Source organism: Talpa europaea, assembly GCF_964194135.1.
Source record: "Talpa europaea genome assembly, chromosome: 9".
Classification (NCBI taxonomy): domain Eukaryota; kingdom Metazoa; phylum Chordata; class Mammalia; order Eulipotyphla; family Talpidae; genus Talpa; species Talpa europaea.
In genome coordinates this window covers 26,569,174-26,589,899 of record NC_140076.1, presented here as the reverse complement: position 1 = coordinate 26,589,899, position 20,726 = coordinate 26,569,174, and the positions used below count along the sequence as shown (strand labels likewise).

The 20,726-nt window shown below is 50.1% G+C and overlaps 1 protein-coding gene across 1 annotated transcript in view; it reads right to left on the bottom strand.

Moving 5' to 3' along the window:
- SZT2 (SZT2 subunit of KICSTOR complex) overlaps window positions 1–20,726 on the bottom strand; it is a gene marked incomplete at both ends in the record, with an annotated part of 50,230 nt that overhangs the window by 19,938 nt on the left and 9,566 nt on the right. The window contains 31 exons of the mRNA XM_084242290.1: window positions 46–339; window positions 442–520; window positions 670–762; window positions 922–1,063; window positions 1,911–2,157; window positions 2,290–2,405; window positions 2,719–2,917; window positions 3,006–3,170; window positions 3,284–3,407; window positions 3,640–3,734; window positions 3,885–4,055; window positions 4,270–4,383; window positions 4,495–4,609; window positions 4,806–4,974; window positions 5,242–5,336; window positions 5,581–5,659; window positions 6,002–6,217; window positions 6,290–6,507; window positions 6,667–6,781; window positions 6,919–7,071; window positions 7,315–7,457; window positions 8,166–8,295; window positions 8,477–8,711; window positions 9,149–9,319; window positions 9,502–9,712; window positions 12,968–13,074; window positions 13,489–13,630; window positions 14,351–14,482; window positions 19,524–19,694; window positions 19,985–20,158; window positions 20,510–20,635. Of these exons, the coding sequence (XP_084098416.1) occupies window positions 46–339; window positions 442–520; window positions 670–762; window positions 922–1,063; window positions 1,911–2,157; window positions 2,290–2,405; window positions 2,719–2,917; window positions 3,006–3,170; window positions 3,284–3,407; window positions 3,640–3,734; window positions 3,885–4,055; window positions 4,270–4,383; window positions 4,495–4,609; window positions 4,806–4,974; window positions 5,242–5,336; window positions 5,581–5,659; window positions 6,002–6,217; window positions 6,290–6,507; window positions 6,667–6,781; window positions 6,919–7,071; window positions 7,315–7,457; window positions 8,166–8,295; window positions 8,477–8,711; window positions 9,149–9,319; window positions 9,502–9,712; window positions 12,968–13,074; window positions 13,489–13,630; window positions 14,351–14,482; window positions 19,524–19,694; window positions 19,985–20,158; window positions 20,510–20,635 (4,741 nt within the window). The remainder of the gene's footprint in view (window positions 1–45; window positions 340–441; window positions 521–669; window positions 763–921; window positions 1,064–1,910; window positions 2,158–2,289; window positions 2,406–2,718; window positions 2,918–3,005; window positions 3,171–3,283; window positions 3,408–3,639; window positions 3,735–3,884; window positions 4,056–4,269; window positions 4,384–4,494; window positions 4,610–4,805; window positions 4,975–5,241; window positions 5,337–5,580; window positions 5,660–6,001; window positions 6,218–6,289; window positions 6,508–6,666; window positions 6,782–6,918; window positions 7,072–7,314; window positions 7,458–8,165; window positions 8,296–8,476; window positions 8,712–9,148; window positions 9,320–9,501; window positions 9,713–12,967; window positions 13,075–13,488; window positions 13,631–14,350; window positions 14,483–19,523; window positions 19,695–19,984; window positions 20,159–20,509; window positions 20,636–20,726) is intronic.

Below are 20,726 nucleotides of genomic sequence, written 5' to 3'. Positions count from 1 at the left end.
GCTGTACTGGGACCTGTAGCCCTTCTTGGGCACCCCCAAACTCACCCAGGCAGGTGGGCAGGCTACACACGGGGACTGAGCTGTGTTGCCCACGCAGTCGCACAGAGCATGTGAGGTGCAGAAAGAGTGGTGGCAGGTCATGAACGAAGTTCTCAGGTCCAGTGGGCGAGTCACCGCCCAGAATACTGAAGGAATCTTCATCGGGGTTCACGGTGTCTGCATCTGACAATGAGGTGGAGTCGAGCCCTGTAGGTCCCAGGTCGGGTTCACGGGTCTCGCGGTATTCCACCTCCAGCTCGGGGTCACTCTCAGTGACCACACAGCCGGCGGATGTGTCTCCTAGGGATGCACGTCACAGTCAGTGGGAGGGGTCGGCAGTGGAGGTCCCTGAATCCTGGCATATCCCAGCCTTCCCCACCTCTAGCCGCCAGCCCCACACACCTTCTTCTCCCAAAAACTCAGCCTCTGAAAACTCCAGGTCACTGACTTTTCTGTCTACTGTGTCCCGGGGGCCCTCATCCTGGGCAAAAGAAACAGTGTGATTCAAGGCAGGACAAAAGCCACACCCAGACCTCAAGGAACTGAGAGTCAGAAGGATCCAGGTGGGCTGGATGGGGCCTCTGCGGTGCTGGTCAGGAGTAGGAGGGAGTAAGCAAGAAGACCACCCACCTCTCGCCTGCTGGATGGAGGGCAGAAGAAGAAGTAGTGGGGATTGGAGGGCACTGTACGGAAGTGGAGACCACTGATCTCCAGGAACTTCTCCTGTTTGGGGGTTAGAAGGAGGCCAGGATGTCAGTCACTGCTCAGCAGAACACCACTGCTACCCTCCAACATACATGTATGCAGCCCAGCCCAGGGGAGAGCAGTGCCCCCTGGCACAGGCAGGGCTCTACCCTTTTCAACATGCACCATATCCCTCACCTGGATGAGGCTATGCAGGGCTTCGTGTGCTTCTCCTTGGAGCTGGCAGATGTCCGTCAGACAGATCTCCAGGCCAGGGTCCAGACTGCCAGGGATGCGGGTGCTCTGAAACTCAGGCTCACTGAGGTCCTCAGTCTCTATGCTGAGTGGTGGGAGTGGAGGGGTGGGGGGGATTAAGAACCAACAAGGCCCAGAAGAGCCTGCTTCCCAACCGGGAGAGCATGTTCCCGTCTGCCTTTGTCTCTAGGGAGGGTGCTTAGCACAATGGCGTGGGCAGGGGAAGAGGCAAAGAGAACCAACCCAGACATTTTGGCCTGAACCGTAACATTTGTTAATGGCCAGGCACCTCTGATGCAGATGGAGGAGTAGAGATGACTCTCAGTTTTCTGACTTGGACCACTGGGTGGAGGGTGATAACATTCACTAAAGATGGAGAACCCAGGTTTGGTGGGAGAATGAAGGTTTGGTGGGAAGAAAATACATCCACTTTAGGGACAAGGCAGGCAGGGAGCCAGAGGTCCAAGCACAACGTGGGCTGGAGTTTGGGTCTGGCAGCCACGAGCCTACTTACCCTCTGCTTCCTCTATATGCACAGGCTGCAGATGCCAGCCAGAGTTGACTGCCTGCTTGCCTTCGCCCTCCCTTCAGCAGTAAGCTGATGGGCCCCTAAGATGAACTGGGGACTCAGCGGTGGGCAAAATACAGTTTTTGCCTCTATGAAACTCAGATGAACTCGGGGATTACTACTTTTGTATGAATGTCCTCAGAACAAGCTTCTGCTTTACCAAGGGCTATGGGGGAACTCCCTACTCTACCCTGGTTCAACACTCTATACCACAACAGGAGCCATGGGGAGAGGCAGGGAGGCAGAAGGGGAGAAAGAAGCTGAGCAGGAGGTGGGCAGCCAGCACACCCATGCCTCTGGGTAAAAGGTCCTGGCTTATGGGACTTTATGTGCCACTTTACATGTCACTCAAGGACAATCCCACCTGGACTCTGAAGCCAGAACAGCTCGTTCCCGAGGCTCGGGGCCCTCCTCAATGCTGCTGCTGAAAGGCCCGGGGCTGAGAGGACCAGGGCTCGGTGGTGCATGAGGCAAACCCTGAGTGTAGCCACATAGTGCGAGCAGAAAGGGAGTGATGTCTACTTCTTGTAGAAGCTCCTCACAGGCATCTACTGCTGTCAGCAAGTCCTGAGAGGTCACACTCTGTCCTTGCTGCAAGCTCCGGAACAGGCCTGAGGGAAGTGGAAGGGGCCACAAGGATCAAGCTCGGGAACCACCTCTCTGTTCCTCATCAGTAATCCCAGCATCTCCTCCGGCAGGGTCCCATTCCTCCCGGAAGCTCCCTCACATGGCCTCCCGCTCACCGCGGACATAGCAGCGCTGTGCGTGTTCCTGTAGCAAGGCGCAGTGGTTGGCTGCCTCCTTGTACCTGGGCTCCATCCAGACAGAGGATGGGGAGGGCTGGTCAAGGAACTGAGTCCTGGGAATGGGAGGAAAGTGAGAGCTTGGCCAACTCCCCCAAATGACACCTCAGACTTATTCTATTCTCCAATGGATTGTCCACTATTCTCCAATGGATTGTCCATAGGTCCCTACTGAATGGATTTATAGCCCACCAAAGTCAACTAATTTTTTGAAAGAAGCTCAGCAAGACTCTGGTAGCACATGGCTAAGATGAGTTCCTGCCACTGACCCTCAACCTGTCCACACGTGTGAGTGGGTACCTGAGCCTTGGCTGCGGGCCAGAGTTGAGGGATGGGGGAAGGACCTCGGTCAACTCTGAGGGCACTCACCGGAAGATGAGATCTCGGGGTGGCTGAGGGGGCTGTATGCCAATCATCTGCTCCCGCAGTGCTTCCAGGGCACAGCTATAGATGTAGACAGGACACCGGGTCCGGGGCCCATCCGCACCCTCTGCCTGTGGAGCCTGACGCCCAGTATAAGCCTGTACATCCCGACGTGAGCTCAGCTCTTCTGGATTCTGGGCACTGTCTGTGGGAAGAGGTAGCACATGGTCTTCAAGTCCTCTATTTGTTCCCATTTCTGCACCTGCATATCTGACTTTATTCGAGAGTCTTACCACTGGCTGGGGTAACACTGAGAATGGGGACCTGGGCCTTGGGAGCCTTGACCCCAGTTCCTCCTAGATCTTTTGGGCTGGGAGTCCCACTCAAGTCCCCGGACTTAGGCTTTGTCTCCTCCTGAGAAGGTCCCTCCAGGCCATAGGCGGCCAGATGCTGGACGTCTGAAGAGGAAAAGAGAGACCTAAATCAGAGTCGCCTGATGGGCGGTCAAGGGAGTTCTGAGATATGTTTCTGAGAGGCTTGTTTCTGAGTGAGGGAGCCAGCAGCTGGGTACCTGAGAAGGTTGCTGGGAGGAAAGTCAGAAATACATGCTGGGGGGTCACGAGCCTGGCATAGCAACGCCACTGAGGGGGCTGTGCAGAGATGAGAGGCTTGAGAGTTTCAGGAGGGCCTGCACTCTGTAAGAGAGAAACCACATTAGGGCGATCTCTATGGCAACATCCAACCTCCACCCCCTTCTTTCACCCTGGAGTCCAATCTTAGGTATAGCATCAAAGTTCTAGGACAAAGGGGGTGTCTTTCCTGGCAGAGGTGCTTACTATACAGGGTGATGGAAAGTTGGGGTATGAGTATGTGGTGATGTAAAGAGGTAAGTAGGAAAAGGGCTCAAGGAGATGACTCAGTGCTGACCAGGGCAGGAAGAGCAGAGTCTCCAGAGGCCTGGGCACTGCTAACTGCTGGCTCCTTCAGGATCCCATAGCCACCCACTGGTGGCTCCTCTGGACCTACAATGCAGGTAGAGATTGGGGGAGGTGGGCAGGCCCAGCAGAGAGGCAGGGCTCTGCTGTGAAGAGAGGGGAAGAGGACAAGACAGAAACCACCCTATGGGGTGGGGGAAAGAGGCTGGGCCGGTCAGGGAAGAGGTGGGAGCTCACCTGGACCATGGCAGGTCCGCCGCAGCACTTCATGGAAGAAGGTCGCCTGGTCAGCCGGGGTGAGTGGGATCTCCCGGTCACTCAGCTCCTGCCCCAGGCAGCTGTGCAGCAGGCACAGCACCATGTCGTTGGCGGGACAGGGCCCCTCGGCGAGGGGGACGCCCTCTGGCTCTGCCCGACACACACTCCGCTCAGCACCAAGAACCTCCACTGCTCAGTACCCCCGGCTCAGCCCTGACCAACAAAGCCCCTCCTTTGGCCTCTATGCCACCTCCTGACCCCATCGCTCATGTGCTCATTTGCAGACTCATCTGCTCAATATTCTCAATACTCTTAGGCTTTTGGCCTTCTGGGTGTGGGTTAAGTGGGTACAAAGTTCACCTACCTCTGGAGAGCAGGAGGAAAAACATCTGGAGCTGCTGGCACTGAGGCAACAGACCCATTAGGTCAAAGTGGAAAGGGATCTCGTGAACACAGGAGTCTCCTCCCTGGTCTAATCCTAGGAAGGAGGGACGGAAGACATGGCTACATGGAGACCCAGTACCATGATTGGGGTTGCTTCCTCTCCTCCCATTCCCCTGTTTCATCCAGGGGACCCTTCCCCACCGACCATCAGAGATCCTCATCTCTGGGGGCAGGGGGCTCCATTCCTTGCTCTGGCACAGCTGGATGAGGTATTCGAAGCTCAGCATGGAGCCTATGCAGGCCACGTCCCGAGGATGCAGCTAGGAAAAGAGCAACGGTCAGGGTCAGTCCTTCCCAGTCCAGAACACCTGGCACCTCCAGTTCTCAAAGAAGCCCACAGTCACAGATATTCAGAACACAGAGATCCAGAGGGACCAGGCAGCCCTCAGAATATAGTACTCCAGAGGAGATGACCCCCAACCTAGCAAGGGGTAGGGTGGTTCTGAGGTCACTCACTGCTCTTGGGATCTCAGCGTATGTCAAGTCCTGGAGATGCTTCCAGGTTTCAGGGCCAGGTCCCACTCGTCCATACTGTGGCTCCACCCACACCTCAGTGACCAGGTTGAGCTCTGAGTCTCCCTCTAGGGCCTCCACTTCCACATCATTGTCATCATCTGTTGAGAAACTAAAGGAGGAAGGGCCATGAGCCTGGGAGAGAGGAGAGTCCCATTCACAACTGCATGACAGGGAGTCAGTCCATAGAGGACAGGAAGGTGGTGGACACAGAGGACATCCACAAGCCACAGGTGGCCCCTCCACACCTGCGTCTGCCTGATAAAGCATCTGAAAACAGTACCTCCTGCCTCAACTCTCCCTGGTAGGGGAGAAATAACCTTCAGGGGAGCAGGGAGAATGTGGACAGACAGCTCTCAGGGAGAATGGAGGGTCTCACCTGTCTTTGGTGGAGGTAGAGTGTGGGGGGAAGAGGATGTACTGGACAACGCACGTGTGCCTCTCTTCCACAGCAGCCTGTCCCGGGGGCTCATTCTGTGGGTAGAGTGGGAGAGCTTGGACAAAGCCAGCCAAAGCAGAGAGCTGATCTGGCCCAGCTCTGACCCTCAGAATTTCAGGCCCTTGCCTCTGGCCTGGACCTGGCCTCAGATCTTGTGTCCTCTGATCACAGGGTTTCTGGGAGGCAGAATTTCCAGCAGTTCCAAACCAGCTCAGAGACCGGTATCCCTGGTGTGCTGACAGACTTTGATGGGGAGATGTTAGGAAGAACAGCACATACCTGAATTGGAAGCTCCAGGACCATGTTGATGATTCCTTCCCCGCTGCTGGCGAAGTGGAACCCTTCAGAAAGCCGGACCCTGAAGTCCCATGGAGGCAGGGGCAGGGATAGGATGAGATGGAGGAGACACTCGGAGCATGTCCTCTGCCCTCCGTACCACTTATACATCAACCTTCCAGCAGCCATCAAGGTTATCTGTTTGCTGGCTGCTGCTCAGCCTACCGGTCCCTCGGGTATTAACAGTTCATTAGGACCAGAAGCAAAATAAAATAGGGGGGTTGGGGAGCACTACCAGCAGTGGCAGTAGAGACTGGTGTTTAGAGAGGGCAGCGCCTGGCTTAGGTTTTCTGCAGAGCCCAAACCCAGAGCCCAAACCCGCTCTCCCCCACCCCATGTTGCCCGGCAGGCTTGGCTGACGTACTCAGTTAGCACAGAGAGGAGCTGGGCGATGGCACTGAGTGGCAGTGCGGGGGCCAGTCCTGAGGGCACACTCCAGAGCCAGCGCTGATGATACAGGTAGCGGGAGAGTGACGCTAGGCTGGAAGATGCAGAGCGGCCTGACACCAAGGGCAGTGGCCCTGGTGGCTCCAATGTCAGCAGGAAGGGGGCCCTGTAGTCCAGAGGTAGCTTCTCATACCTGGGAAACCACACCCAGCTAAGCCACAGCCTGCAATATGCTCCTGGCCCCTTCTCCACCCTCCATACCTACCTGATGAGGAGCTTGTCCAGTGGTTTATGCAGGACCACTAGGCAGGGCCGGTCAGAGAGGGCCTGCTGTGGCCCCAGTGTGGGGGGAGACTTGGAGGGAGAGCTGCCTCCTGCAAGACCCCCCAGTCCTTTCCGTTTCACTTTGGGTGTTGGTTCCTTGCTTTGCACCCGGTGCGGGAAACGCAGCCGTAGGATCTCTTCCTGTAAGCCCGACACGATCTGAGGGAAAATGGGATCTCCCTGAAGCTCTGGAAGGAGAGACCCACAGACAAGAAGAGGTTCTCTCGCTTTCTAGGGCCCCAGCCCTGTGGGGTCTGGAAGGAGGCAGTCTCCACTCCCAGGCTCCTTGGCCAGGCAGTCAGGCAGGGCCCAGCTCACCTCGTGCCGGGCCTGTGCCGGGGTGCCGATGGGAAAACCCAGGCGAAGAACCATGCAAGGGGCCTTGGAAATGATGCGGACCATGTAGAAGGAGGAGGGGGGCTGGTCTGGCGCGCTGGAGAGAAATGGGAGTCAACGAGCAGCCCCAGGTTAGGAGTAAGTGGGTTCAGGAGGAAGTAGGGAGAAACTGGGGGGTAGGAAGAGACATGGAAGGGGTGCAAGGGGAGAGTGAAGGGATGCTGCTTGGCCCACCTGGAGAGCAGCTTCACATAGGAATAGCCCTCAACCAGCACGAAGCTGCTCCAGTCGCGAAGCAGAGAGGTCAGCGAGGAGTGGGAGATCCTGCACTGGACGGTGCTGTAGCGCCCGTTGCTGCCCGGGGTGTGCAAGTGCTTGGGGATTGGTCTGAGAAGAGGGGCACACAGTGAAGTCAGATCTAGCCCCAATTTGGGGGAAAAAAGTAGACGGCTACCTCTCTCTTCTGGGTGCTAAGGATTGGGGGGCTGGTGAGCATGAAGACTAGGAAAGGGAGAGTCTTTCCCTGGCGGAGGCTGGTAAGGGCTCATTCACTGCTCCCCTTCTCCACCCCTCCCTCCCCTCTCCCAACTGCTCCTCCACTCTAACTACGGTCCTGAGGAGGGTACGCACGTGTCATGCTCCAGGATTAGTACCAGGCGGTGCATATGCAGCCAACGCTGCCATGAGTTCGCATCCATGGACAGCACTGGCTTCCAGTAGGCAGCAAACTGGGCATGGGATGAGTCGGAACCACTGTGCTGAAGGGAGAGCACCTGGGGACAGGAAGGAGCCCTATAGGAACATTTGTGGGAGCCAGGGTATAACCTCCAAATGGAAATGGGACTACAGCACTCAGGGGGCAGAGATGGCCGTAGTTTAAAGTTACGGAAACCTATGGCCCAGCCTGGGACAGAGGCAAAACCACTTCCAATACGAATGCTAGCTCAGGAGGTATGAGCCCAGGGACAGATGTAATTTGCGAGGTGAAGGATGTAATTTGCCGTACTCCAGCAGTGACTCTGGAGGAGATGCTGGGTAAAGGCAGGACTGCAGGATAAGGCCACTCTACACCAGTATGCGCCTCCTGTACATCAGTGCTAGGCTGGCAGCCTTGAGTCAAGTGTGGACTATGCACAGAACAGAGGAAGCTCTGTTTGGAAATTTTTGGTGGTTGGCTGTGGTGGGAAAAGGGAGGCCAAAGTATGCCACATGGAGAAGGGGCAAGGGAGCTGCAGTCTGCAGGGGCATTACCACCTAGCATTCTATACATCTTTACCTCTGACATCCATGGCCTGCTGAAGATAGCCACAGCCTCTCTCTCTACAGATCCTCTCCACAACTCCCACTGCCCAATGCCCCAGGGCTTGAAAGGAAGGAGAACTTTTCTGAAGCTTAAAGTTTAGGGTGCTGGTTTGGGAAGGAAAAAGGTGGTCTGGCTTCAGGTGCTGTGACAGGATTTAAGAAGCATCAGAGTCACTTACCGGGGTGGTGGAGCCAGGAGGGATGTAGAAGAGGGGCACGCCGCTCTTGGTGCTGTCTGGAAGCGTGAAGTGTTCAGGGACTGAAGAGAAGGACTGGAGGTGGGCTAGCATCTGGTCCGTTTGGTTAATGCTGTAGGACAAGGGCCAACCCTGAGCTACACCTGACTGGTGGCCGTAGAGGAGGGGAATCTGGGGGAGGGACCCTAAACAGAGGTCTGGTGCTCAGTGTGACTCTCCAGCCCCCAGCTTCACCAGTCTGCCCCTCCACACAACAAATGGGATGTCACTCTCCAAGTGGTTATCTCATTCACCTCTGCAGCGTGTTCCAGAACCGCCGGATAACATGGGTCCGATACAGAGAGCGAATGGGCTGCCTTAGTGCACAGGACACATCATGCAGAATGTCATAGCCGCCTTCCATTGTCACTTCCACCCGTGTTCCTCGAGGGCCCTCAGGCTCCAGGGGCCAGGGTGCCACAGCCACATACTCGATGCGCATGTTGTGTTTCCACAGCAGTACCAGTTTCACCTCCAGCTGGGAGCCTCCTTCAGGGGAAGCAGGCGGGTCAGTTAGGGGAAGAAGGCATAGGACTCCAAGCATGCGACCGAGTCCCACCCCAAGCCCCTACTATCCGTGTGGAACTCTACCCTGGCCAAAGGTTCCAAGCATCGGTCCACACATTCAGGCTCAGAGCCTGTCAACTGACATGTACAGAAGTTTACGGGAGTGAAGCAAACTGAACCAAACAAGCACAGGACCCTCAGCTGACTTGCCTTGGGCAAGGGGAGATAAGATTGGGAAGCTAAATACTCAGAGAATAAGCCCTGAAGACAACTCAAAACCCACTTGTCTCAAGTGACAAGCAGAATCTTTCATTGAGACACTTTCATGCACAAAACATGTGTCCTCCACCCTGCTCAGGAGGTCCTACCCCAGGCAAGGCCTGAGAGCAGTGGGCAACAGGAGGGTTAGTGACCATTACCTTTGGCCAGTGTGACCTCTCGGACACTGTAGCCTTCTCGAAGTCGTACAGAGACGGTGCTGACCAAGTCAGCCAGCACCTCCTTCTCAGTGTGCTTCTTCCGGCGCAGGGCCAAGGCAGGGTTGCTGCTGGCGGAGACCAGGTGCTCGTTAAAGAGGCGGTGCTGAGAGCCTAGGGGCCAGAGAGAATGGGGAAGAAAAAGTGGTTCCCTGTCAACTGGCAGAGCTCCAGGGGGAAGAAGAACAGTGTCAGGGTTGTCCCAGAGGGCCCCACACCCTAGACTGATTCCTGTATCATCTCTGGGTCCATTCTACACTCCCTGTTCCTCACCCCCATCCCAGTCTGCCTCTCACCACAGTAATATTCAGGGTTCAGGGCTTCCCCGCTGCGCAGGAATGAGTAGAGGAGAAAAGCCCGGTGGTAGACAGTCAGACCCTGGTTGCCTGCCTCGGGTTCAGGACAAGTGGACAGGTAGGAGCCAAATGTTGCCATCGCGATGAACTTCATCAATTCCACATTGGGCACATGGCCGAAACTGCAGTCATAAGAGTAAACTCCTCCCACCTGCAGAAAGTGAGCAACTGGAGATCTAGCTTCAAAACAGGCACCAGGAAAGGAAGGACAACACGGGAGGAAGAGACTGGGTGGGTGGCTACTCCCAACCCTGAGACCACAGAGTAGTAAGTGGGCTAGTGTTCTCCCAGGAGACAGACTACTGCTCTGCAACTTTTCTTCCCTGGGTCTTCCTGTCTGAAGTTCCTGACATCTGGCTATACCCTCTTTCTCAACATTAGATACTGGTCTGCCCCCCACAACCCCAATTTACTAAAAATGCTGGCAACTGGTTCATTGGCTTTTCAGTATCATCTTGAGAAACTTCAATGTCTCTCTATCAGAGTGCTTCCCAAATTTTAGGATGCATACAACACTCCTAAGGATTTTGCTAAAACGCAGTAGTCAAATTTGATGTTTTTAACATGCTGGTGATGCTAATGCTGCTGATCCGTGGACCATAGCTGGAATATTGAGACTGCAGATCAGAGATCAGCAAACATGACACTTCGGTCTAATCTAGCCCATCGTCTATCTTTTTTTTTAAAGATTCATTCATTTATGCACACATGAGCTGGGGTACAGGCCAGAGATGCGGGCGGTGAGAGGATTCACCAGAGACAGAGTGGGGAACAGAACAAGCAGACTGACTGAAACACAGCGCTGAGGGGAGCCGCAGGTGAGACAGGAGAGGTCTGCTACGCCATGTGGGTTGCTCCCTGGCTGGCCGAGGATCGAACTTGTGCTGCAGAGGCTGCGGACCACTTCATAGTGCAGTGCTTAACCCCTTGCGCCACCAGGAAGGCCCCCCATCATCTATTTTTATAAATAAAGTTTTATTGGAACAGTCACACCCATTTTTTGGTTATTTATGTCTGCATTTATGCTATAAGAGGAAAGGCTCAGTATAGACAGTCCTGACTCAAGAGGATCAGATTTATAATCTTTTAACATTACAATAGTTTGACAATGACACACATTCAGTACAAACCACACGATGAGTTTTGGCATTCTATTTTCATTTTCAGTATATATTTCAATAAATTACATGGAATAGTCAACATTTTATTATAAACTAGGTTTTGTGTTAGATGATCTTGCCTTACTGTAGGCAGGCTAGTGTAAGTGTTCTGAACATGTTTAAAATAGTGAGGCTAGGAAGCATAGCTAGGCTAAGTTACGATGTTTGGTAGGTTAGGTTTATTAAATACATTTTCAACGTACAATATTTTCAGCTTATGATGAGTTTATCGGAATGAAACCCCATTTTAAATCAAGGAAGAGCTGCAGGTGTGACCAGCAAAGTTTAAAATATTTACCAGCTGGCCTTTTGGAGAAAATGATCGCAGATCTTTCTAGATGGCTCATTCAATTCCTGAACTGTTTCTGAACCCTAATCTCCAGGACTTTTCTCTATTCCACATACCTCACCACTGGCTATACCCAGGAATTACTTACCAGGAATTACTTCATCTTACCAGGAATTACTTCATCTCTGCAATTTCAATTGCTATATCCCACTGATCGTACACAACCTTATCCTTTAAGTTCCTTCCACCCTCCTTATCCTACTGCTTTTTGGGCTTACTGAGACAGCCAGGCCTTGGACCTCTGCTCTCCCCAAGTCTATCCACATCCTCCTGATCTGCCAACCAAGGCTGAAATTTGTGTTCAAGCAAATTCATAAGTGTCATTCCCAACTCCCTGGTCTCCTTCACTATTTTCTGCTTGCATGTCAAAAACACAAGGGTCACAGCCTCTATGCCTTAATCCCCAATGGAAAAAACCACACAGGTGTGTAGGCTGGTGCCACATCAAAACATACACCACCCAACCCAGCTGTTGTCAATACCATTCCAGCTCTGGCCTTCCTATCTCACAGCACTCATCTTCACTTTTGACTTCGGAGAAATTAGGGATCCCTGGCCGAATTTATCTACATTTTTTATCCTTCTAGTCTCAAAGAAAAGACATCACTCTCTTGTTCCAAAAGAGTCATTTTTTACCTCAAGGTGACCTCAAGGTCACTTTTATACCATCTGGCTTCCTTTTCTTTCCCTTATTTTCAAACTATGCTTCACCATGGAGCCTCAGAAACATGCCATAGTTTCTAGTTTTAAAAAAAAAAACAAATCAAAAAACAGAATGAAACTACTCTCTCCTTCCATCCTACACTTCCCTCTGGGCTACCATTCTCACACTCATCCCCACTTGATGTGAACAGCCAGGCATTTTTAAAAAAAATTTTTAAAAAGATTTATTTATTTATGCATACCAGAACTGGGGGACAGGCTAAAGGTGTGGGGGGTGAGAGGATTTACCAGAGACCAAGTGGGGAACGAACAGGCAGATTGACTGAAGTACACTGCTGAGGGGAGTAGTCAGGAGAGGTCTGTTGCGCCATGTGGGTAGCTCCCTGCCCGGGGATTGAACCCCTGCTGCAGTGGCTGCGGAGAGCTAGCTTCATAGGTTGCGTCTTAACCCCTTGCACCACCAGGGAAGCCCCAGCCAGGCATTTATTAAGAAATTATACAATGTGCTAAGCACTTTAAATTATGCACTGCCTCATCCAATGATTCCAACCAAGAAGTGAATATTACACAAAATGGGGCATAGCGTCAGGTCAGGCACGCCTAACTTCAAAGACTGTTTTTAATTGCTATTTGGTTGACCTACAGGCACAACGTGCACAAACATGGATTTATAACTTGTCTTCCTCTACCCCAAATGCTCCTCTTCTTGTCAGCTCTACTGCCTCTATGTAGTCATCGCTGAGATCAGAAACTTGGAGATCTTCTTAACTCCCTTCTCCCTCACTCCTCCCACAGCTCGCTAATCATGTCTGTTGATTCTGCCTCATCATATTCTCAATCCTAGCCCCTTCTTTCATACCCTTTATTCCCCTTATTTAAGTCCCAATTCTCTCTCACCTGCCTGGTACAATTAATAGCTGCCATTCTTACCCTTCACCCAGTAGTACAAGTGATTTTATGAAATGTAAACACAACTAGTGACTTTTCTCCTCTATATCTACACTATGCAGAATGATACTGCAACTCATTGACACGGCAGGTCTGTGCCTGCATTCCAGATTTGTTTGCCATGCTTTTTTGCCTCCTGCTCTGTAGTCCTTCGATTCAAATTGGCTGAGGATATACTCAGGTGGCCCTATTCCCTGTTTCTTAGAATAAGAGATCAGCTCCTGCAAAAAAGTTACCATCTTTGTGAGATACCACGCTTCTCTCTCTTTACCTAGAAAGTCCTCACCTGCACAAAGGAACAGGCCACCGTGCCACTGCGAAGCTGGTTCAGCAAGGTTTCACAGACAGCAACATCAGGGACGCTGGTCACCCCATCTGTGATCACAATGATGCCTGGAGCAGGAAACAGCAGACTCAGGATGCTAAAGGAATAACAGTAACAGGGAGGCCAACTGATAGGCCCCTGAGGACCTCAAAGTATGTCAACCAGTGTGCTTTATAATTCTCAAACACCTTTCCTTCTCTCCTTCTCTGAGCCTCCTCCTCTCAATGTTGGAGGTCAGTCTCCTCCTAAGTGATGTCCTTGGAGCTCTGCTCCTTCCCACTAGGGTCCTGAGGTTCTGATGATTATCAGAGGTGGGGGTAACTGTGATATATATTAAAATATGCACTTACCTTTACAAACCATGAAAAAGATCCTCTGCCCTGGGCCCAATGATCTCCTGGAACCTCTATCTTTGCAGATAATGCTCCCCCCCCCTTCCTGAATGCTATTTCCCCAATTCCACCGACATTATTTCTACTGACCTGCACTAGAGTTTGAGGGCAGCAACTGCAATGCCAAGATGCCCTGACGAATCATACTGACCAGTCCAAGATCAGCTGTCACCATGGAGACTCCCACCTTCCGGCCTGGGGGCTCCACAGAGTCTGGGGACTGGTCCTCTGCCTGGCACAAGTTATACAACAGAACGGGACACATGACATTGCTGCCCCATCCACAGTAAAGTCAGAATTTAAAACCTGGCACTGCCATAGCCTATTCCTGTAAGGACTCCAACCCCTATTATGCAACAGAGACCAAACTGTGCTCCCCGCCAATGTATGCTCATATTGTGACCCTCAGAGGAACACAATGAGTTCAACACCAGAATGTACTTGAACAGGGCTTTTTACCTTTTGCCAATAAGGTCCCTTTTCTATATTTCTGCATCATCTTTATGAGATATTTAATATACCAATCTACTTAAAACCTTCAGACATGAGGAACTGCCATTTCCCTGGATATCTGAGGATATCCAAAAGAATGAGTCAATGCCTTCAAGTGAGCCCATGGGCTGTATCCCTGATTGTACAAAATATAAACCAGGGATCAGAGGCACCCAGGATCACCTTCTTGGATCCACTGGGGAAGAAGACCCAGGACTGACTGAAAAAAACACAAGCACCAGCCTTCCCATTTTCTGCCGGCAGGAATGTGTGTCTTAGGGAATGTATCTGTGCCCTCCTCCAACAGGAAGCCTGTTCATTTGCACTCACTCTGCTCCTGGCTCTTCACCCTTTTGTCTGCCCTCTTTCCCTCGGGGTTCAGCTTGTCCCTCCTCACTCCCCTTGAGTCACAACAGTTCCTCTTTCTATGTGGCCTCCACCCAGGCTCTCTCCTACATACCTGGCTCTGGGGGTCATACTGCTGCTGCAACATGGTGGCCACCTTATCCTCGAAGAGGCAGAGCTGCTCATATACCTGCTGCAGGAACATGTCCCGCTGGGAAGGGTCCAAAAGGCAGCCCTGTACCAGCACCTGAGAAGCACAAGGGAAAGACTGAGACATTAAGATTAAGGAGACATGAAAGTCAAGGACCCCGGACACTGTCCCAGTTTACTTTCCATAGCTTCTTCCAGGCAATCCTAATTCCCACCCAACTAGGACCAAAGGCTGGCTAACTTTACATCCAGTTTCTTCTTTATTGATCACCTACTCCCTAAATCCTTAGCTTAGGGTTTACCCTATCACTGCTTGGCGCACTCTTATCCCTACCACTATCTAAATCTGGTTGACAATTTTCCTCTGCTTAGTCCTCCACATTTGGATTCCATAGTTTCGAAATCAGGGTGTCATAAGATCTTCTAACTCCTTCCACCTTACCAGACATTGTCTATAAGCTGCTCAACCTCAGCCTGGCAGTCTGTTCATTCTGACTCACACTTTTTTTATTCTTGTTTAACTTCTAAGCATGCACACACAGGCTGTTCTGGACCTTTCCTTTCTTCTAAAGCTCAAAATCTTCTTATCCCACTAATGGCTTCTTCCTTCTCTGTACTCTCAGCAGACACCACTGACAGAGACAGGATTCCAGTCAACAGTTATATCCCACTTATCCTAACCCTGAGAGTATACTATTCTCCAACCCACTGAAAATATCCACATTGTATGCTAGATATTTGTTTAAGATTTATTTATACATACAAGAACTGGGGTATAGGCCAGAGATGTGGAGGTGAAAGGATTCACCAGAGAGAGTGGGGAGCAGAATAGGCAGATCTACTGAAATACAGTGCTGAGGGGAGCAGTGGGCAAAACAGGAGAGGTCTGCTGTGCCATGTGGGTTGCTCCCTGGCTGGCCAAACTCCTGCTGCAATGGCTGGCAACTGCTTGAGAGCACTGTGTCTTTAACCCCTGCGCCACCAGGGAGGCCCTGCTAGATATTTAAATCTGTCTGTGCTCCTATTTTTCCTTTTAGGTACTACTGAAAATTCCTCTTTTTCCATAGGGTTTCTTCCTTTCTACTTTTTTTTTTGAAGATTTATTTATTTATGCATACCAGAACTGGGGTACAGGCCAGAGGTGTGGGGAGTAAGAGGAGTCACCAAAGACAGAGTGGGGAGCAGAACAGGCAGACTGACTGAAATACACTGCTGAGGGGAGCAGTGGGCAAGTCAGGAAAGGTCTACTGCAGCTCTTCCTTTCTACTTTTAATAGAAGTAAGTAAGTGCCCTGTCAGAAAAATGTAATACAGGCCTGCTGGCCCCTGGGGTGGCCCTAAGGATTGCTCTTCCCTTTCTCCACCAGACTCCTATACCTGTCTCACATGCCCACTCTGTCTCCTAAAACCTTGCCCTCCTGTGCAACAATACTTCTTCACTCCTTCCTCAGACCTGGGTAAGTGCTTGATAATAGCCGGAGAGGGAAGAGGGGGGCTCTATACCACTCAGCAGGACTGATTGTGAGAGGAAAAGCAGAATCAGAGGAAGAGTAGGAACTGGGCTATAAAAAAGTGAGAAAATGGGTCTTCCCTGGTGGCGCAGGGGGTTAAGACACAACCTATGAAGCTATCTGCAACCTCTGCAGCATGAGTTTGATCCCCAGCCAGCCAGGGAGCAACCCACATAGCGATGCAGACCTCTCTTGACTGACTCGCTGCTCCCCTCAGCAGTGTACTTCGGTTAATCTGCCTGCTCTGTTCCCCACTTGTCTCTGGTAAATCCTCTCACCCCCCCCCCCATCTCTGGCCTGTACCCCAGCTCTTGTATGCATAAATAAATAATTTTTTTTAAAAGATTTATTTATTTATTTACACAAGCACTGGGTACAGTCAGAAGCGCGGAAGGGTGAGAGAATTCACCAGAGCCAGAGCGGGGACCAAAACAGGTAGACTGATGAAATACACTGCTGAGGGGAGCAGTAGGCATGCAGGAGAGGTCTGTCGCACCATGTGGGACCCTCGCCGGTGGCCGGGGATCGAACCGGTGCTGCAGAAGCCGTGGGCAGCTTTGCAGCCCAGCGCTCAACCGCTGCGCCACCAGGGGAGGTCCAAAAAATAAATCTTTAAAAACAAAAAAAGTGAGAAAGATGCTCACAGCTGTATTGTTTCACTCTTCCAGAGTGAAAATTAGGACAACCCTAGTGTCCAACAACAAAGGTCTGGTTAAGTATATAATAAAAGATGATACAATCACATTTTCAAAGAATATTTAGTGACACAGAAAAATGCTCACATGATACATTTTATTTTTTTTTCTTTTTTATTTTTTTTTAAAGGTATTTATTTATTTATTTTTTTATAGAGGCATTTTTATTTATTTATTTGTTTGTTTTGTTTATACATGCACTGGGTACAGTCAGAAACGCGGGAGGGTGAGAGGATTCACCAGAGCCAGAGCGGGGAGCAGAGCAGGCAGAAGGACCGAAGGACACTGCTGAGGGGAGCAGCGGGCGGCAGGAGAGTCTGCGCGCCATGCGGGATCCTCCTCCGGTGACCAGGGAGCAGCCGGGGATTGAACCGGCGCTGCAGAGGCTGCGGGCAGCTTTGCAACCCAGCGCTCAACCGCTGCGCCACTGGGGAGGCCCACATGATACATTTTAAAAAGCAGGATGTAAAATTGAGTGTTTGAAATGATTCTGATGTGTCTCCTCTCTTTGGAAGGAGGGTGGTGATGAGGGAGAACGACTATAGACTCACAAACAAGAAGGAGATTCTATAAAATGTTAATAGTAATTATCTTTGGAGAGTATATTAGGGATGACTTTTGTTTTTTCTTAACATTTTATGTATTTTTCAAATTTCCTTCAATGGCCAGTTATATAAAAGTGATTTATTTATTTATTTATTTATTTATTTATTTATTTATTTATTTATTTTTAAAGAGCAGTAGGATATAGCTTGAGGGATTTGAGAGATGATGAAGAAGCTGTCTTGGGGTTGACAAGTGGCCCTAGGGCTCAACTAAGTCCTTTCCTTCTCCACAGCTGCCATCCTTGTTCAGGCCTCATCTCTTCTCCCATCCTGCAATAATCTTCAGCCTGTTCTTCCCACATCCACACTTCGTCCCCCAATCCATTCTCCACTCTGGCCGCAAAAAAGTGTCATCTCCCTAATGTACAAATCTGATCCTGTTACTGTCCATTAAAACCTTCAATGGTTTCCTACTATCTATGGCTAATAGTTTTAATGGCTAATAGTTTTAATAGCTAACATTTGCACATTTTCTATGTGGCAGATATTGTTTTAAGTGCTTGATATGTATGAATTCAATCACCATAAGTACTATTAATATGTCCATTTTGGAAAACAGTAGAGGGTAAGTAACTTGCTTAAAGGCACAAAGTCTATTGACTTTGTGGTTCAGTCAGAAAGCAAATATATGCAATATGATTCCAGATCCAGCGTTCTTAATCACACTAAACTCCCTTAAAAAATAAAGTACAAGTCTTTAGTCATTATATTCAAGGTCTTTCATAATCTGGCCCCAATCTACCTCTCCAGTCTCACTACCTCCACACAAATTCCCACATTTAAATGCTACTGTGTCACATGGAATAACATGTAGTTTCCTAAAGCACCTGTGGTTGAGAACACAGCCTCACTGCTTTATGTGTTTGCTTTTGCTGGCCCCTCTGCCTGGAAAGCCCACGTCCCCTTCTTTATTTTATTTTATTTTTTTTTAAAGATTTATTTATATATGCATACAAGAGCTGGGGTGCAGGTCAGAGATGTGGGGGTGAGAGGATTCACCAGAGACAAGTGGGGAACAGAACAGGCAGACAGACTGAAATACACTGCTGAGGGGAGCAGCAGACGAGATAGCAGATGTCTACCTCGCTATGTGTGTTGCTCCCTGGAGGGCCGGGGATCGAAACTCATGCTGCCAAGGCTGTGGATTGCTTCATAGTGCGGTGCTTTAACCCCCTGTGCCAACAGGGAGGCCCCTCACGTCCCCTTCTTTAAATGGTTAACCTCAATTCTCCCTTGAAGACTCAATTTAAATGTCTTTGTCCAAAAATCATCCCTGTTGCTGCCCTGGGTTTGCCTGGGTGTTTCCATATCACTGGATTCATAACTTAATAGTGCCCTTACTGCACTCAACTGAAAACTAGCTCCTTAATATCTGTCTCCCCCACTAAATTCTCAACTCCTCTCATGAGGATAGGGATAGTATCTGATGCATCTGTCTTCTGGACCTAGTCTAGGCTTAGGATAGACAGGCTTCAGGAAGTATTTCCTGAATGGAACCAAGTATTGAGTAATTGCCTAACAGCCATGCTTTCTCTGTGTGGCCATCAGTGCCTACAAAGCCTCTGTCAATGAGTAGCTCATAACCAATAGTTTTAACAGCTGCACTAAGACAGCACTTAAACCAGGCTGAAGGGCTGGGATCCAAGCAAGCGCCAAATTTGAGACCCTAGGATGCTGTTTCATGTATCCCTGTCTCTCAATGCCAGTTTGATAGCTAAGGTAATGATGCAGCCATTGGGGATAGTTTCACCCCTACCAATGAGTTAAGGGTGGTTAAGAGCAGATGAGGGGAAACTGGGCCAATGTTTATCTAAGCCAAAAACAGATATTCTAGTAACAGACTTGGATGTTCTCCAAAAGGATGTCTCATGATAGCCTGCTGGATGCTGGATAAGGCCTGTCATTATCTGTATGGTCCTCATTACACCCAAAAGTTCTTAGGGCCTTCAGAAAAAATAACCTTTCTCTGTCCTTGGAAGAAATTATGTTTCTGGGTATATTTAAAAATCACAAAACTATTGCAAAAGACCATCTCCTGGGGGTATAGCCAGGTCAGGAAAATAGCAAACCTTTTGATGAAACTAAAGTAGGGGAGAAGAGGGTGATAAACATACAGTGGCCAGAACCAGACTTAGAGGAGAAAGGCCCATGTCCAACTGATGCTAACTGACCTAAAGTCTATGGGAAGGTTCTTTAAGACCAGAGAAACTGATTCTTCTCAAGAGGAGAGGCCCAAGAAGTTGGCAGAGCTAGGGACTTTGGGCATGAAAAGTCAATGGATTATCAGAAATTAGGTCAAAGGTCAAACCTGGAGAAAGGATGCAGTACCTGGTGGGACTGTAGGCCAATAATAGAGGAGTAGGCTTGGATAGTTACGTAGATCTCAGGTTGGAAGTCAATGCAAGATCCAGGCACTCGGAAAGGCCGAAGCAACCCGCCTAGGCAGCGGGAGAGGGCATGGAAAACTTCATCAAACAAGATCTCCCCTGTGGAATCATCCTGAGGGCAATACAAGAAAAGATCTCAAGGGAAATCAACGGCAGCTCTGACAGCGCAGAAACAAGCAGCTTCCATGGGTTGACAGGACTCTGATCTTAAAGTTGGTAGTACCGCCAAACACAGTGCCACGGATGTAATGGGATCTGTCTTCAAACACTGGCCATTCCTTTACAGGTCTATCTCCTTTCTACACTGGTAGGTTTGGATTATTTTTTACTTCCTCCAGGCCTCCCCATCTCCTTTTCAACCCCCACACCATCTTTTATTCTTACTATATCCCAACCCCTTACCACAATGCCAGTAGACGGGCTAAGATCCAGCTCAATTACAAATCGATACTGCCAAGCCAGGAAGGTGACTCGGGTGGAAGGTACGAGGAGGAATGGCCTTGGGATCACCGGTTCATCTGGCTGCCACCCGGGAGGTAGGACACTGAGGACTTCCAATTCCTGTTCAGACTGAAGCTGGCAAGGAGGGTAGAGAGAAAAGGAGAGGGTTAGGGAGGATTTACCCTTTCTTTCCAGGACCTGACTTTCATATCCAAAAACCACATACCATTAGCTCTATCTCTTGCAACCCAACCATACATTCTTCCTTCCACTACCTGGAAAAATTATCAAGCAAAATTTCCCCTGTGGAATCATCATGTGAGCATAACTTGGAGAAATAACTTGCCCCTTTTAGAATGAGATTCCTCAAGAGTTGAGTCTCTCATCCTAAGGGTGTTCCAGCACTCTCTTAAAAAAAAAAAAATTAAAAAAAAACAGAGATCCTCTGGACGAGCCCTCATATTCTATTGTGCTTTGGGGGCTCACCAGCATCTCCTGAGGTGTGGCCTGCACAGTCTGATGCAGGTGATTGAGAAACCAAGCCAGGCGGACATTCCGGGAGATACGATAATCCTTTTTCATCAACAGGAACACCTGCCCAGCTTCTTCCACCTGCAGACAAGGAGACATTAGTAAAAGTCTAAAAATTCACTCCTAGTAAGCAAAGATCACTGTGCAAGTAACTTATCCAAGGGCTCACGAT